At 31.8% G+C, this 15,148-nt stretch overlaps 2 protein-coding genes across 2 annotated transcripts; one reads left to right on the top strand and one right to left on the bottom strand.

Moving 5' to 3' along the window:
* Window positions 1-3,802: 3,802 nt before the first annotated feature.
* Window positions 3,803-4,857, top strand: LOC139876404 (deoxyuridine 5'-triphosphate nucleotidohydrolase-like). Its single transcript, XM_071863712.1, has 3 exons — window positions 3,803-4,105; window positions 4,224-4,315; window positions 4,415-4,857. Exons 1-3 carry the CDS (start codon window positions 3,828-3,830, stop codon window positions 4,657-4,659), a joined length of 615 nt encoding a protein of 204 aa, XP_071719813.1. The 5' UTR covers window positions 3,803-3,827; the 3' UTR covers window positions 4,660-4,857.
* A 51-nt stretch (window positions 4,858-4,908) lies between these two features.
* LOC139876402 (peroxisomal nicotinamide adenine dinucleotide carrier-like) lies at window positions 4,909-8,585 on the bottom strand. Its single transcript, XM_071863711.1, has 11 exons — window positions 8,400-8,585; window positions 8,221-8,307; window positions 8,053-8,127; window positions 7,612-7,742; window positions 6,328-6,382; window positions 6,093-6,245; window positions 5,934-6,002; window positions 5,727-5,834; window positions 5,560-5,628; window positions 5,427-5,481; window positions 4,909-5,319 (listed from the first exon to the last, which is right to left on the bottom strand). The coding sequence occupies exons 1-11, from the start codon at window positions 8,478-8,480 to the stop codon at window positions 5,126-5,128; spliced, it is 1,077 nt and encodes a 358-aa protein (XP_071719812.1). The 5' UTR covers window positions 8,481-8,585; the 3' UTR covers window positions 4,909-5,125.
* Between the last annotated feature and the right edge of the window lie 6,563 nt (window positions 8,586-15,148).

Below are 15,148 nucleotides of genomic sequence, written 5' to 3' on the forward strand. Positions count from 1 at the left end.
TTAAAGTGACAATCATCAAAACGTGCTGTAAAAACATCACCCGTCATGGGTTCAATATATCTTATGATTGAAGATGTTTCATATCCAACATATATTCCCATCCTTCTTTGAGGACCCATTTTAGTGCGTTGTGGTGGTGCAATAGGAACATAAACCGCACAACCAAATGTTCTAAGGTGGAAAATATTTGACTGATGGTCAAAAGCAAGTTGCAAGGGAGAATATGTATGACTTGCACTTGGTCTAATGCGAATTAATGATGCAGCATGTAAATTTACATGTCCCCATATAAATATTGAGAGTTTTGTACTCATTTCCAATTGTCTAATTATTAGCTTCAAGCGTTTATCTATTGATTCAGCTAAACCAATTTTGTGTATGCACATGAGCAACTGGATGTTCAACAACAATCCCTGTAGACATATAATAATTATTAAATGCTTAAGATGTTAACTCACCAGCATTATCAAGTCTCATCCTTTTTAATGGTGTAATCAGAATAATGTATTCTCAATTTAATAATTTGTGCAAGAAACTTTGCAAATGCCATATTACGGCTTGATAACACACAAATATGAGACCATCCGCTAGATGCGTCTATTAGAACCATGAAATATCAAAATGGTCCACATGATGGATGAATTGGTCCATATATATATCCCCTTAAATTCTTTCAAGAAACATTGGTGATTATTTCTTAATGTGCTTTTCATTAATCACCATATGTGCTTTTCATTAATCACCATACGTGCTTCTCATTAATCACCATATGTGTTTTTCATTAATCACCATATGTGCTTTTCATCATATGCGCTTTTAATCATATGCGCTGCGCTTTTTATCATATGCGCTTTTTATCATATGTGCTGCGCTTTTCATCATATGCACTTTTCATTATATGCGCTTTTAATCATATGCGCTGCGCTTTTCATCATATGCGCTTTTAATTATATGCGCTTATAATCATATGCGCTGCGCTTTTCATCATATGCGCTGCACTTTTCATCATATGCGCTTTTAATTATATGTGTTGCGCTTTTCATCATACGCGCTTTTTATCATATGCGCTGCGCTTTTAATCATATGCGCTTTTCAGTGCTACATAGATATTTCTCATTATCTGTTATCATTTACTGATAATCATATCCATTATGATATATATATATATATATATATATATATATATATATATATATATATATATATATATATATATATATATATATATATATATCAGAGAAACTTAATCAATTTCTCTTTGATTTTGAGAAAACACGGCATTGTTTATCAGAAAATTTGTACCATTTGGTAATATTAATTTTTGCCTTTTCCGTTCCTTATATCAAGTTTGCAAGACCTGTTATAGTATTTATAATTCCTTCATTTGATTTAAATCAATGAAATATTTCTTAAATCATAGTGTGTATGTTACCACTATCTACAATACATAGGTCTTTACCATTTAATAGATGATGTATTTCAGCATGATTCATATAAAACTTCAAATAGGATAAGCAAATAATGAGTTATATTTCAGCAAGATAATCAAATTATATGACATGCAAACAAGTTACAATCTGAAGTACATAAAAGATAACACTTAATAAACATATGCGTTATGATCTAAAACCATTTATTTATGAGTGATACATAACAAGCTAGGCATCTTAGAAAATTCAAACCATTCAAGTCTCAAGGTAGCTCAGCGTTTATTTAATCAATATTTTTTAACAGATTCACTCTCATTTTCTTTTCTTTTGGGACTTATTTGTAGAGCTAAACAAGATGTTCATGTATTCAAGAAATACTAGACTGATGATCCACGTTACCAGATCATTAATAAGAATCTCCGGGATTCTTATAAGATCGTCTACTAACATCTTCAATTTTATTCTTTCATGGATCACCGTTATTTCTTGATAATTAATATCGTATCTATCTTTGAGTATTTTCCACAATACATTTGGATCTTCGATCATATAATATGTAGATTCTAAGAACTCGTCAATATGTTTGCTAAGAAAAATACTTGTTATTGCTTTCTCTTGTTCGGAACAATTGTTATTTTCATTCAGGGTTTCTAAAATACCGATTGATTCGAGTTGTTTTTCTACATTCATAACCTATGTTAAGTAGTTGTTCCCACTTGATTCTAAAGGGGCAAATTTAAGCCTTTTCAAATTCGACATTTTCTATTATCAAAAGATGAACAACATAAATTATAATCATACTCAACTTCTATTCATAGACAAATAATAAAATACAATTAGAATCATTTTAAATTCATAAGTAGCAAACAACAGAATAATGGCATGATTACAAATGTTAAAATCACAAGAGCAGGATAGAATATAGGTTCACCCCGTGGTATATTAGCAATAATGATGATAGTTAGTATGACCAATACAATAGGAAAAATCATCCTTGTGTGAATCATCTTTACAAAAAAAACTTGTTGAGAGTGGTAATCTGAGAAAATGAAGATTGATTTGTGAAAATGTGAAAACGGAGATGTTTATTTTATATTTGAAAAATATAGTCGTTGTAATGTCGTCAGTTGACGTTAACAACCGTTATGTATATATGACCGTTGTAACGTCGTTAGTTGACGTTAACGACTGTTATGTACTCGTTGTATTAATAATAATTTTAATAAAAGAATTTTATTAGTACAAATACGATTAATATAAATACATTTAGTATAAATACGTTTAGTATAAATACGAAGATTAAGAGAATAAACATATTATGCATAAATAATAAATTTTAAGAATAAACATTAGTATGCATGAAATAAATAATGATTAATTGCATAAGTAATCATAAATGTTAGATAACATAAATATAAATGTTAGCGAAGTTAATAAGAGTTAGATTACAGAAATATAATTCAGGCGGTATAACCGACCATAAATAACTTAAATAACATAAATATAAATGTTAGTGAAGTTAATAACATAAATATAAATGTTAGTGATGTTAATAAAAGTTAGATACATAAATATAATTCAGGCGGTATAACAAACCATATGTAACTTAAATAACATAAATATAAATGTTAGTGAAGTTAATAACATAAATATAAATGTTAGTGAAGTTAATAAAAGTTAGATTACATAAATATAATTTTACTTATGATGATAATAATATTTACCTTACTAATAAATAATAGAAGATATCGTTAAAGAATTTCTTACCTTGATTAGTGATTTGTGCTTGCTTAGATAAACTTTGATTATACGGAGCACTTCGTGCTGATAACGTGTTATGATTTAGGAGTTTATGACTACCTTTAGAACCTGATTCTTGATTATAGACTATTAATAAAATTATAAGAGAAGCAGAGAGAGTATATAGATGAGAGTATATCAGAAGATTGTATATTAGAAAGTGTGTTTTACAATCATACATGATGCATATTTATAGCATAAGAAAATACTGTACAATTAGGTGGCCATAAAATTTGCAGCCACTTTTGACTTTGAAAAAGGACATTTCACAACAATTATTTAGTTTTCTTAGTTCACAATTTTTTTCCGTTTAGGTTGATGAATTTAGCCTCTTAACCTGAAATTTATGAGTGTTAACGTATTATTTTTTGTTTATTTTGATTGCAAATGTTAATGTTATTCGTAACATAGGAAATAAAATTTGTCGTAACGGTTCTTCAATTTATTTATCATCTTAATTAAAGTATCTTCTTATTAAATAAATTCAGTTGAATTGTAAAATTTACTTTTTTTTTTTTTTTTTTTTTTTTTTTGGGACCGTGAAAGACTATAAATCGGGACATTGCTTGAAATGGCGGGAACTTTTGGCGCCATTATATGTTATCTTTCTCGCCTTCAATTTCCTTCCTATATAAACCATATCACCATCTCTATTTCCATTTATTTCAATCATCAATATTCAACTTCAAATCAATCTCTGTTTCAGTATCCATGGCAAACAACAACACCAACGGTACCCCTGAAATCGAAGGACCAACACAAAAAATTCAGAAACTTGATCACCAGATCCCTCTTTTTAAAGTGAAGAAGTTATCCGAGAAAGCCGTTTTGCCTACCCGAGGTTCGTCTCTCGCTGCCGGTTATGATCTCTCAAGGTAATATAAATGTAAATCGCCTGTGTGTGTTTTTTTCGTTCAAGCATTTTATCAAACACCTTGTATGCAAGTATAAAATACAAAGATAAAACTGATTTTTACTTGTATTTTGATTCAGTGCTGTAGAAACAAAAGTACCAGCAAGGGGTAAAGCGCTCGTTCCAACTGATTTAAGCATTGCAGTTCCAGAAGGAACATATGCTCGTGTTGGTATGATATATTTGTTCAGACTGTATTATTTGAGTACTGCTGTTTGTGTACAATATAAATTAGGGTTTTGTTATGTATGAATTGCTTGTTGTTTTGTAGCTCCGAGATCTGGTTTGGCATGGAAGCATTCAATTGATGTTGGGGCGGGTGTGATTGATGCCGATTATCGTGGTCCGGTTGGTGTGATCTTGTTCAATCATTCTGATGTTGATTTTGAAGTGAAATTGGGTGATCGAATTGCACAGTTGATTATTCAGAAGATTATCACTCCTGAAATTGTCGAGGTTGATGATTTGGATTCAACTGTTCGTGGTGCAGGCGGGTTTGGATCAACTGGAGTTTAGTATTTTATTTTCTACTAAGTAATTAAAACATTAACTTTATAACTTTAATTATGCATTAGGAAATGTTATTGTTCATCATTATATCCTTTGTTTTAATTTTCTAATATGAGAGCAAGGGATTAAAATCAGCAATGTCTGTGTATTGAATAGTAACTCTTTTAGCCTACACATGAATAATGCCTAATAACATCACTAAGTCTCCACTTTGAAACTGCGTTGTGCATACAGTTGCAAGAAATGTGCAAGTAATGCATTGTTTTACAATTATTGATCGAACTAAAAACCTCATTTTTAACGTTACAACGCACAGTTACATATGATATATGACGGCCATTAGATACTAATCTATTTACTTGATGGCCTAATACAATCATTTGATAGAGTCTAACAATATTCACGACGTGCTTCCTATATAAATGATATGGGCACAACATATGTATACAATTCATGGACCAAATGATGTTGTCTATTTATGTGACATACTTAATAACAACTTCTGGCTCTTCTTTGCAACTATTGCATAAAATTTAACAAGCTCCTCCTTAATCATGAAAAGGACTGAGGCTGCAAATACACTTTGTACTATTTTGGTGCTCATTCCTTTGTAAAAACTTGACAATCCTTCATAATGAATCATCTTTACAATTGCATCCAATGTACCTGCAATGTGAATATGCAGCTTAAATAACCTAAGTAAAACGGTTCAAGTGGTTCAGAAATGTAATGAGAGACATATACAGTGAAATAGATAAAAAAAAAATTAATACCTGAATATCTCAATGAATTGTTTGTACTGATCTCTTGCTTTGCTTGAAGTCTCGACTGTAAATATTCAAGAAAATATGTTAATAAACAAAATCATAACTTATATAGTTATATAAATGAAGTTGGTATTATTACCTTCACAACTAACAAAGGATATGTTGTCACTGTTGCTCCAAGTTTAGCAATGGCACCAACTAAAAATACCTACACAAACAAAATTTAGTAACTTGAAACATTTTTTACAATCTTAACGATAAATTTTTTCTTTTGACAGTTGATGATACAAGATTTTGTTATATTACCTCCAGAGCAGAAACGCTCTTTGGACTCTGCTTCTTTTCAGCTCGTTTATTTTTCAAATATTTAAGGGAGGTTTCGTAAATCATGAATTGAATTGACGGATTGCACACCTGTCAAGTCATTCTCATTTTTAACCAGCGATATACGCTTATTATATCATATATTATTCATATTCATATTCATATGCATTAATAAGTAATTAACCTAACCATGATTAGAGTCGGTACAATGCCTTTCCAAAATCCCCGTATTCCAGCTTCATTATAAACCTCATATGCCTATAAATGGCATAAACCTTCACATAAGGCAAGATCACACCATTCATCATAACATAACACAAAATAAACGGATATCGTGACACTACATACCGCATGCAACGTTCCGTATGGATTAGGCTTAATTGAATCAAGTTCACGTAACATATCCTGCAAAGAAGAACCGATTAAACTGCTTTCAGAGAGTTCTCTTGTCAAAGCTTCCTTCTTTGCTTCTAGAATCTTCTGTTCTGCTTGAGTATGTGTCTAAATAAGACCAGCAACAAAACTTAGATCACCGAAATTGATAATAAATAATAACATTGGACAAGTTGTAGTCTAAGCGTACCTGCATACGTGTGACGAGAACCCATATTGGGTTTGTAAACATTACATTCAATGCCCTGAAAACAAGAAATATTCCCATGAGGCACCATAAAAAATAAAATCAAATGCAAATCATCAGGTAGCAGCTTAAATTAATTGATCTCATAAACAGTTCTTCACATAATAAAGAGAAAGTTCATATGGGTCATAACTGTTACAGCAGTGTTAACTTTTATCTTAACTTAAATCCTAGATAATAATATACTGTATCAAACACAGTATAGTTAAATGTGTAATACCTTGATTATATAGAACTTTATAAATATAAATTGTAGGATATTGAATCAATAATTTGTACAAAAATGATTTTCTGCCAGCACAAAACAGTAGCAACAATGTGCAGTTGTACACCTAAATGATCTTAGAAATTCATGAAATAATATATTTCATGTTTTTAGATCACTTGAAGTTAAAGTTCTATATGGCTCCTGAAGGAAATAACAAACTTTTTGCAAAAGAATAACTTTTCTATAAGATGATAATATAATATTATTACAAATAAACCGAGGCTCAAACATGGACCACTTATAAGCAATGTTGTATACGACGTCCGTTGCGACGCCCATTGCGGCGTTTTGGTGACTAGCCCATCTCGACCCCATCCCATCTTCTAATAAGTCGGTCAATGGTCAAAAGTCGGGTCAAATGCGGAAAAGGTCGGGTCAACGCTGGTCAAAAGTAAAAAATTCGGTTAAAATCGGTCAAAAGTCGGTCAAATCGATCAAAATTGACGTAGTTTAGTGTTACTTTGTGTATTATATTAACAATAATAGCGATTATAGGGGAATGATTGTCTATATCTCACCTCCCCATACACCACTTATGTGGTATTGGGTTTTGTTGTTGTTGTTGTTGTAATAGCGATTATAAGTACAAACTTGTAAACGAAGGTTTTTTGGCTTTAAAATATGTGTATATAATATATATGAAAGTCAACGTCAGTCAACGTCGACGTTTTAAGGTCCCGATTCCGTCTCGCGTCTTTTTCAACCTTGCTTATATATAAGGAATATAGCAGGAATAATACAATTTAGGAGACTCACTTAAACCTATACCTAAATTCTAAATTCCTCTCAAACATGCTATCAATATACTTTTTCCTAAAATTACTTTGAAGGGGATATTATAAATACGCCTTCATATTGTCACATCAGTTGTCTCCGTCTACAATCTACATATAATTAATGCAAAGCAAGAAAATATTGGAATCTAACATACAATAGGTGTTGGAAAAAATGCTACTTACCCAGCCAAAGCCGCAACAACGAGCCACGACAACATACCAACAGTACCATCACCACGCCCCTTTCTTTTATTAGCAGCAGCAATAGATTCCGCTTTATTCTTAAACACTTGGTAAAAATAATAATATATCCCCTAACAATACCAACATAAAATCGTTACACTCACACATATTCCAGCAAATCACTAATCTAAAATGCAATATTATTATTTTTGAATAGTAGTACGGGATCACCCAGCTGAATTTAACCACCCACGCGTTCATCTCCCTGCAGTTGCATAACCCGCCCCAATTGCTGCCCAGGAGGATACCATGCCCAATCCGAAGACATGGGCGGTAAAAACCCCCTCCCCTGCCCCGCAACGCGATGTGAAGAAAGCACCCTGGGTGGAATTCAAGGGTAAAATGCAATACTATATGTCTATATTAATAAAAAAGTGGCACCTGTGATGTAGCAGTTCCAAGCAATGAAGGTTTTAGTCCACTATATAATCCCCCAATTCCTTCACTTCTTATAACCTATTATTATCATTATCATATAAACATCATTATCCACTGCAAACACATTCAAAACCCTAACAATTTAATAAGTTTTTGATTTTTAAACAAAACCTGAAGCATTTGAACAAGTATACCGCCAGATGATCTCTGAGACTGTGATTTCTTTGCGATTCTTTCAGTTTGTTGACGTGTGTTGACCTAATTTCAATACAATTTATGGTTGTTATTACAATGATTACTATTACTATATATGAAGTAGAAACGATGAATTGAATGAAGTAATTTGGTACCGATTGGAGAGGATAAGTGATGATTTGAGCAATGATACCTCCGCCGGCGCCGGCGAGGCCGTTAACGACGGCGTTCGACATTTGACTCCGTCACAGATGAGAGTTGACTAGCGCCCTTTTCAGTTATAATTGGTACTGAAGTAGCAGTTAAAAATGCAAGAGTTCGTTATCATATTCTCCTAGCGCGTGATGATAACAAGTTGTGTGAAAAATATAAACGGAGCAGTACTTTACACGTGCGAAAAAATATATATATATATATATATATATATATATATATATATATATATATATATATATATATATATATATATATATATATATATATTTTTTTTTTTTATTTTGAAAGGCAAGATATCTATTATTTATTATAGAAAAAAGAACGGAATACAACTAGCAAGAAGCTAGCAAAAACAATGAAAACACGAGCAAGAGCAAGAGCAAGAGCATGAGCATGAGCAACCATCAAGATCCTCCTCATCCACATCTAAATCGTTTCATAAAGTTATTAAGAATAACCCTATCAATCCACGTTTGTTTCTCACGACATATTTTACGTTTCAATTGTTTTCTTTCTAGAACGAAATTAATGATTTAATTAGAGGCCTGAAAATTCGTTTCTTGTGTCGAAATCTATTCACCGCGCTGAGCCCATTTCGAGTAACACCAATCTGAACATTCTCGCGAGAAACTTCATCAACATTAGAATCAAGAGGCCTGAGATCACACTCCTCTAAAATACTCTCACTAGGCAAATTGGATTTCCTCATGTTTTCATGAATCGGACCATTATGTTCTTCACCGGGACCCAATAAAAAATCATCATCATCATTATTACTATTAGAAAAACCATCCAATTTTTCACATGCCACTTTTGAACATTCAAAAGGTTTGCTACCATATGAATCACTTTCTTCATGTGTGAAAAGATTAAATAAATAATTTTTTGCTGTTTACAATATAAAAATTATTTTCAAACATGAATTTGATAAATCTGCCATAATTTAATGCTAGTTTCTAGAAATGTCCTTCAATAAATTCTAATAAGAAATTTGTTGAAGACATAATTTAAGAGTAGTTTAGTACATTTGAGTGGATCTATCAAATTCATGTTTGAAAATATCAATTCTCTAAAAATACTAGCAGTTGCTCTTAATTTGGATGTGTATGTGTTTTAAAAAATGAATCTAATTGTAAAAAAAAAACAAGAATTTAACCATAAGGTTTCAAAAATCTAATCTAATCTAATTGAAATATATACCAAAATGCCAATTTTCTCAAGTAAATATAATAAGTGGAAGTGTGCTATAAAGAGTGTTTTTGAAGTATCAAATTTTTTGACAGCCGAAAGTGAAAGCTTAAAACTAAAGTTGATAGTAGAAGATTATATATATATATATTAAGGTAGAACTATATTTTGCATTTTATAATTATTTGCTAAATTAGTTGAAAATTTAAAAATGATATGTAAAGACAAAAAGTAAATAAAGGAGTTGATAATGCAATTTTACCTTTCAAAAATTTTATATCGTATTTTAAAGTTACTCGGAATCTGAAATTTGATCAAAAAGTGACACAAACAAGTTGATCTAGAGAGTTTAAACATAAGAATGGAACATTATTAATACTTCATTATTTAAACATAATTTTTTTTCGATGGTTATCAAGATTTAATCAACCTTGATCAACTTAATCAACTCAAATTCAATGTGTGTAGTTTGAAATAATGCAAAAAATAAAGTAAAAAGCATAAATACAAGAATTTATAGTGGTTCGGGTGGATGTTAACTAATCCACCTTAATCCATTCCACTATTCACTAATCGAGAGTTTGCTTCACTAAGCCTTTCTCCAAACTCGATGGAGATCCGTTTTACAAATCTTGTACTCCTTGTAGACAACAAACCTAATCTCACCTTGGACAAGTATTAATCCCATGAAATTAATCAACTTCCTAGTTTCCTTTAAGGAAGATGATAACTAAGCTAGCTTATGCTTCTAGTTACAAAGTACAAGACTCACCCTTTTAGTGATGAAAATCCTAAGACAATTCAAAGGATAATACAACACTAAGTAAACAAAGATAATAATTTGATAGTAAGTTTATAACACTTCTACAATATGAGATCATAGAACTTCTCTTGCTAATCACAAACATATAAAATTAAGATATTGCGATTCTATGATGAATTAGAGTTGAAGCATGCAAGAGGGTCAAATCTTCAAAGCTCTCTAAGTCTTGCTATTTATAGAGAGAGACAAAAAACTAGCCGTTGCTACGGCTCAGACCACGGTCGACCGTGGGTCGACCGCACGTCGTCACGTCTTTTTCACCTAGCCATTGTATGGCCGTTTGAATCCATTCAAACCCAACTCTTTTGGCATCTTTATTTCATTTAATACCTACAAAAGATACCCAATATCCTATACAAGTACTATATGCATTAAATGCATGATTCTCCTTGGTTGTGTTCTTTTGATAGTTACTTGTCATGACCAAAGAGGGAAGTCTAATATTCTTGGATACAAGTCTCCAATTGAAGTAATCTCAGATTTGTCATAATCTTTTGTTTGTTTTTAACACATTTGCTTAAGTTCTATTGGTTGGTCAATATGTCATTGATGACAATAATCCAATTAGACACTAAGCATGCTATTATTTATCTTTAAGCTTATACATAGAATAATTAGATGTATTCATGATGTCTTACCTAGTGAAACAAATAACTTCAATTAAGCATGTTGTAAGACATTGTGTTAATCAAGACTAAGCTATTCTTAGACATGTTGCTAAACTTAAACATGCTCCTTTTGATTTTCAATATGTGTGTTAGTAATTCTTTAAGCACTTAAGACCATTTGATTGTGACACATCAATTGTTATCAACCAAGTTACACTTAATGCATTTGAATAGGCTAAGCATACATTTGTAATTTCCTAACTTATAGCTTATAGCAAGACAAAGCTCATTCATACATATTAAATGAGTATAAGTAAGTTGGCAAATAACACATAGTTAAGTAATACTCATGTAATAATAGCAAGTAGTCAAGTAATACTTATGTAATGACTAGCAAGAGATCACTTAATGTATAAGTATACATTAATGTCCAACACATGTACAAGAAAAGAATAAATCTTGGTTGGGACTTGATGATCATCCTAAGTATGTTTAGATACATTTTAGGAGCACAAGTTATTTTGTAACACTTATGTGTTATCCTTAATCAAGACTAAAGCGTCATTAAGGATTCACTAGGTGTGATTAACCAAGATTAGCGTTCTAATGACCAAAAATCTTTTGGATATGAAGAGGGCAACTATTATAAGCATATTGAAACAGGTTTAGTGAATTATAGATGCCTCGAAGTGGTCAAACTTTATTTGATTAAGAGATTTGAACAGAACAAACAGCGGTCGATCCACGGTCAGCCGTTGACTCGACCGTGTACATGGTTTCTCATAAACCAAAGTACGAGACTTTCACGGTCTGACCTGCGGTCGATCGTGGACTCAAACCGTGTGGCATTTGAGTTTTGTGTTCTATTTGTTTTCCCTAATGTTTTTACTCTAATCTTCATTTGGTTTGATCTTTTGCTAGAGTAAGTGTGGATTAGTGAACTTGTATATTTATGTCAAGATATCTACCATCACTTTTGGTTATGTGCATGTGTCATCATCAGAACACTTATTATCGCTGGTTAACATTAATATTATCATTAAGCATAAACCAACATTCTCCCCCAACAGAGATGTTGCATGGTTTTGAGTGTATAACTCTGAATGGGTCAACGCATATTGCTAAACAGTTCAACATCATTTCAGATGTCACAAACAATCGCATTGAATGTAGAATGGTTCAACATTTAATGTTGAATCATTCAATTAAGAGTCGATCAAAGTTTCATAATGGTGCGTTTGATAAAACTGAATGATTAAGCGTTGAATGGTTCATAATCTGAATGCATCAAAGGTTCTGAGTAAAGTTGGTTCTGAATGAATATAACTTGTTTGACAATCAATTTGAATGAGCAACTCTGAATTATGTAAATTTACCTTATTAACCTTTTGTATTAATAAAAAATAATATACTTGTTTATTAAGTGTTCTTGATATATTTAAAGATGATATTACATAAAATTTATGAGTTTTTGTTAAGATATTATTTCGAGTATGAATGGTTCAACATTGCATGTTGAACCATTCATCACTATATGTCATTTAGAGGCTAGAAGCAAACACGCTAAATTTTGAATGATTCATCATTCAACACCGAATCATTCAATTAAGAGGTAATCAAACACACCCTACGTGTTGTCAATAGATTCGAATAAAATTAAACATTTGAAGGTCAATTTCCTCGGGGAGGCATTTAAACTTTTTTTTCTCACATTTGAAAACATAACTAACTAATTTTATCCTTCAATTGTGGCTTAGGGATGACATCGGGTCGGGTTTGAGTCGGGTTTAGGTAATCACTTATCCAAACACCTATTTAAAAAACGTCCTAAACTCGGACCTGGACCTGTCGGGTATAACACCCTGCTTTTTTTTTTTTAAATCATAGCGGAAGGTTTTGTTATCAAATACATAATATAAATACGTATATATACAAAAGTCCATTTAGCGATTAACACGTTAATAAATGATAGTCCAGGTATTAGGTTAAAACAATAGTACAGCTTTAATACAAAAGACACGACATCAGAGTTTCTGATTTGTCAAACATATCTTTCAACATCCCATCTTCACCCGGATATCTAGCATGCAATGAATCAATAACCTGCAGGGAAGATGTGTGGGTTAGCACAACGCTAAGTGAATGAAACTAACTACATGCAGTAGTATAAAACACAATTATACTAACATTTCATACACTCTAACACACAACAACCGCTAGTGCCGTCTACAGAGACTCCGGCGACCTGTCCGAGCCTACAACCACCAGTTGATCGGACTGGGGCTTACCGGAAGTTCCTCCCACTTACCGCTTAGTATTAGTCATCCGTACGCAGGATATGCGTCATTCAAACTTACACTACACCGACTTGCCACATGAGGAACCCAATCAAACCATTAACACGATTGATCTCTCCCACCCTAGGCTACCACATGGAAGGGACGCACTAGGGTTCAACATAGATGGCCACACATAACATCATGCAACAGGTAATCGGTATCAACTAACAACAGCAAAGTAGTCCTTAACTAGCATGGCACACTCATGATAACTAGCTACTTTATACTACATGTCTATAGTTACTCCCACTCACCGATTCCAACAAAACCTAGTAGTCTAATGCCACTGAGTCTTCTCCTCGTCTGTATCACCTGAGAACAATATGCACAAGTGAGTAATTCATATTCCAGTTACTAACTATATCACACTATATATATACATACTATATATACACATATATATACCACATAATATATATATATATATATATATATATATATACACACACACACACACATAGTTATATACATACAACAACAAAAACAACAAAACTCAATCCCACCAAAGTAGGGTATGGGGGAGGTAAGGTATAGACAGTGCTTACTGCTTCTCCTATCCTAGAATAAAGACAAGTTATTTCTCCACCCAGTGTGAAACACCCTAAGAGTAGAGAAAGTCCTCCCTCTCAATGTTCTGTGGATAGAGAGATTGCTTCCGAAAGGACCTCCGGCAAAAAATAATAATAAAAATAAAAGTGAGACGCCATGAAAATGGTAAAATCAAATATTCATCGATTTTAAACCTGCCCGAAGTTCAATTTATGCTCTAAGCGACAGTCAAGTCGCCAATAAATCGACATTTGATGTTGACTCGATTAATAGATCCATGACATATATATATATATATATATATATATATATATATATATATATATATATATATATATATATATATATATATATGGAAACATTTTTTTGGGGGGAAGTGGATGGAAGTAAAAAAAAAAAATTAATTTTTTTTTCAAACATTAGATCACATGCAAATATGAACATTTAAAAAAGACACTTTGTGATAAATGTTATTATTTTGGAAGGAAAGCGCTCGAAGAAATAAATGATAACATGCATCATATGTAATGTTTTAATTAAAGTTTATTTTTAAGGGGTTAGAAATTAGGGTTCAGAAATTATAGTTTAACAAGTTTAACACATTTGCTTAAGTTCTATTGGTTGGTCAATATGTCATTGATGACAATAATCCAATTAATCACTAAGCATGCTATTATTTATCTTTAAGCTCATACATAGATTAATTAGATGTATTCATGATGTCTTACCTAGTGAAACAAATAACTTCAATTAAGCATGTTGTAAGACATTGTGTTAATCAAGACTAAGCCATTCTTAGACATGTTGCTAAACTTTAACATGCTCCCTTTGATATTTCAATATGTGTGTTAGTAATTCTTTAAGCACTTAAGACGATTTGCTTATGACACATCAATTGTTATCAACCAAGTTACACTTAATGCATTTGAATAGGCTAAGCATACATTTGTAATTTCCTAACTTATAGCTTATAGCAACACAAAGCTCATTCATACATATTAAATGAGTATAAGTAAGTTGGCAAATAACACATAGTTAAGTAATACTCATGTAATAATAGCAAGTAGTCAAATAATACTTATGTAATGACTAGCAAGAGATCACTTAATGTATAAGTATACATTAATGTCCAACACATGTACAAGGAAAGAATAAATCTTGGTTGGGACTTGATGATCATC

Source organism: Rutidosis leptorrhynchoides, chromosome 11 (genome assembly GCF_046630445.1).
Source record: "Rutidosis leptorrhynchoides isolate AG116_Rl617_1_P2 chromosome 11, CSIRO_AGI_Rlap_v1, whole genome shotgun sequence".
Taxonomy (NCBI): Eukaryota; Viridiplantae; Streptophyta; class Magnoliopsida; order Asterales; family Asteraceae; genus Rutidosis; species Rutidosis leptorrhynchoides.

What these genes read in the sequence shown, in the direction of transcription:
- LOC139876404 (XM_071863712.1), top strand. Translation starts at nt 3,828, where the DNA reads ATGTTATCTTTCTCGCCTTCAATTTCCTTCCTATATAAACCATATCAC. An exon ending in GCCGGTTATGATCTCTCAAG is followed by an intron (nt 4,106 to 4,223) that starts GTAATATAAATG and finishes ATTTTGATTCAG; the next exon opens with TGCTGTAGAAACAAAAGTAC. An exon ending in AGGAACATATGCTCGTGTTG is followed by an intron (nt 4,316 to 4,414) that starts GTATGATATATT and finishes GTTGTTTTGTAG; the next exon opens with CTCCGAGATCTGGTTTGGCA.
- LOC139876402 (XM_071863711.1), bottom strand. Translation starts at nt 8,480, where the DNA reads ATGTCGAACGCCGTCGTTAACGGCCTCGCCGGCGCCGGCGGAGGTATC. An exon ending in TTGGAACTGCTACATCACAG is followed by an intron (nt 7,743 to 8,052) that starts GTGCCACTTTTT and finishes TGGTATTGTTAG; the next exon opens with GGGATATATTATTATTTTTA. An exon ending in ATCCTTTGTTAGTTGTGAAG is followed by an intron (nt 5,482 to 5,559) that starts GTAATAATACCA and finishes GAATATTTACAG; the next exon opens with TCGAGACTTCAAGCAAAGCA.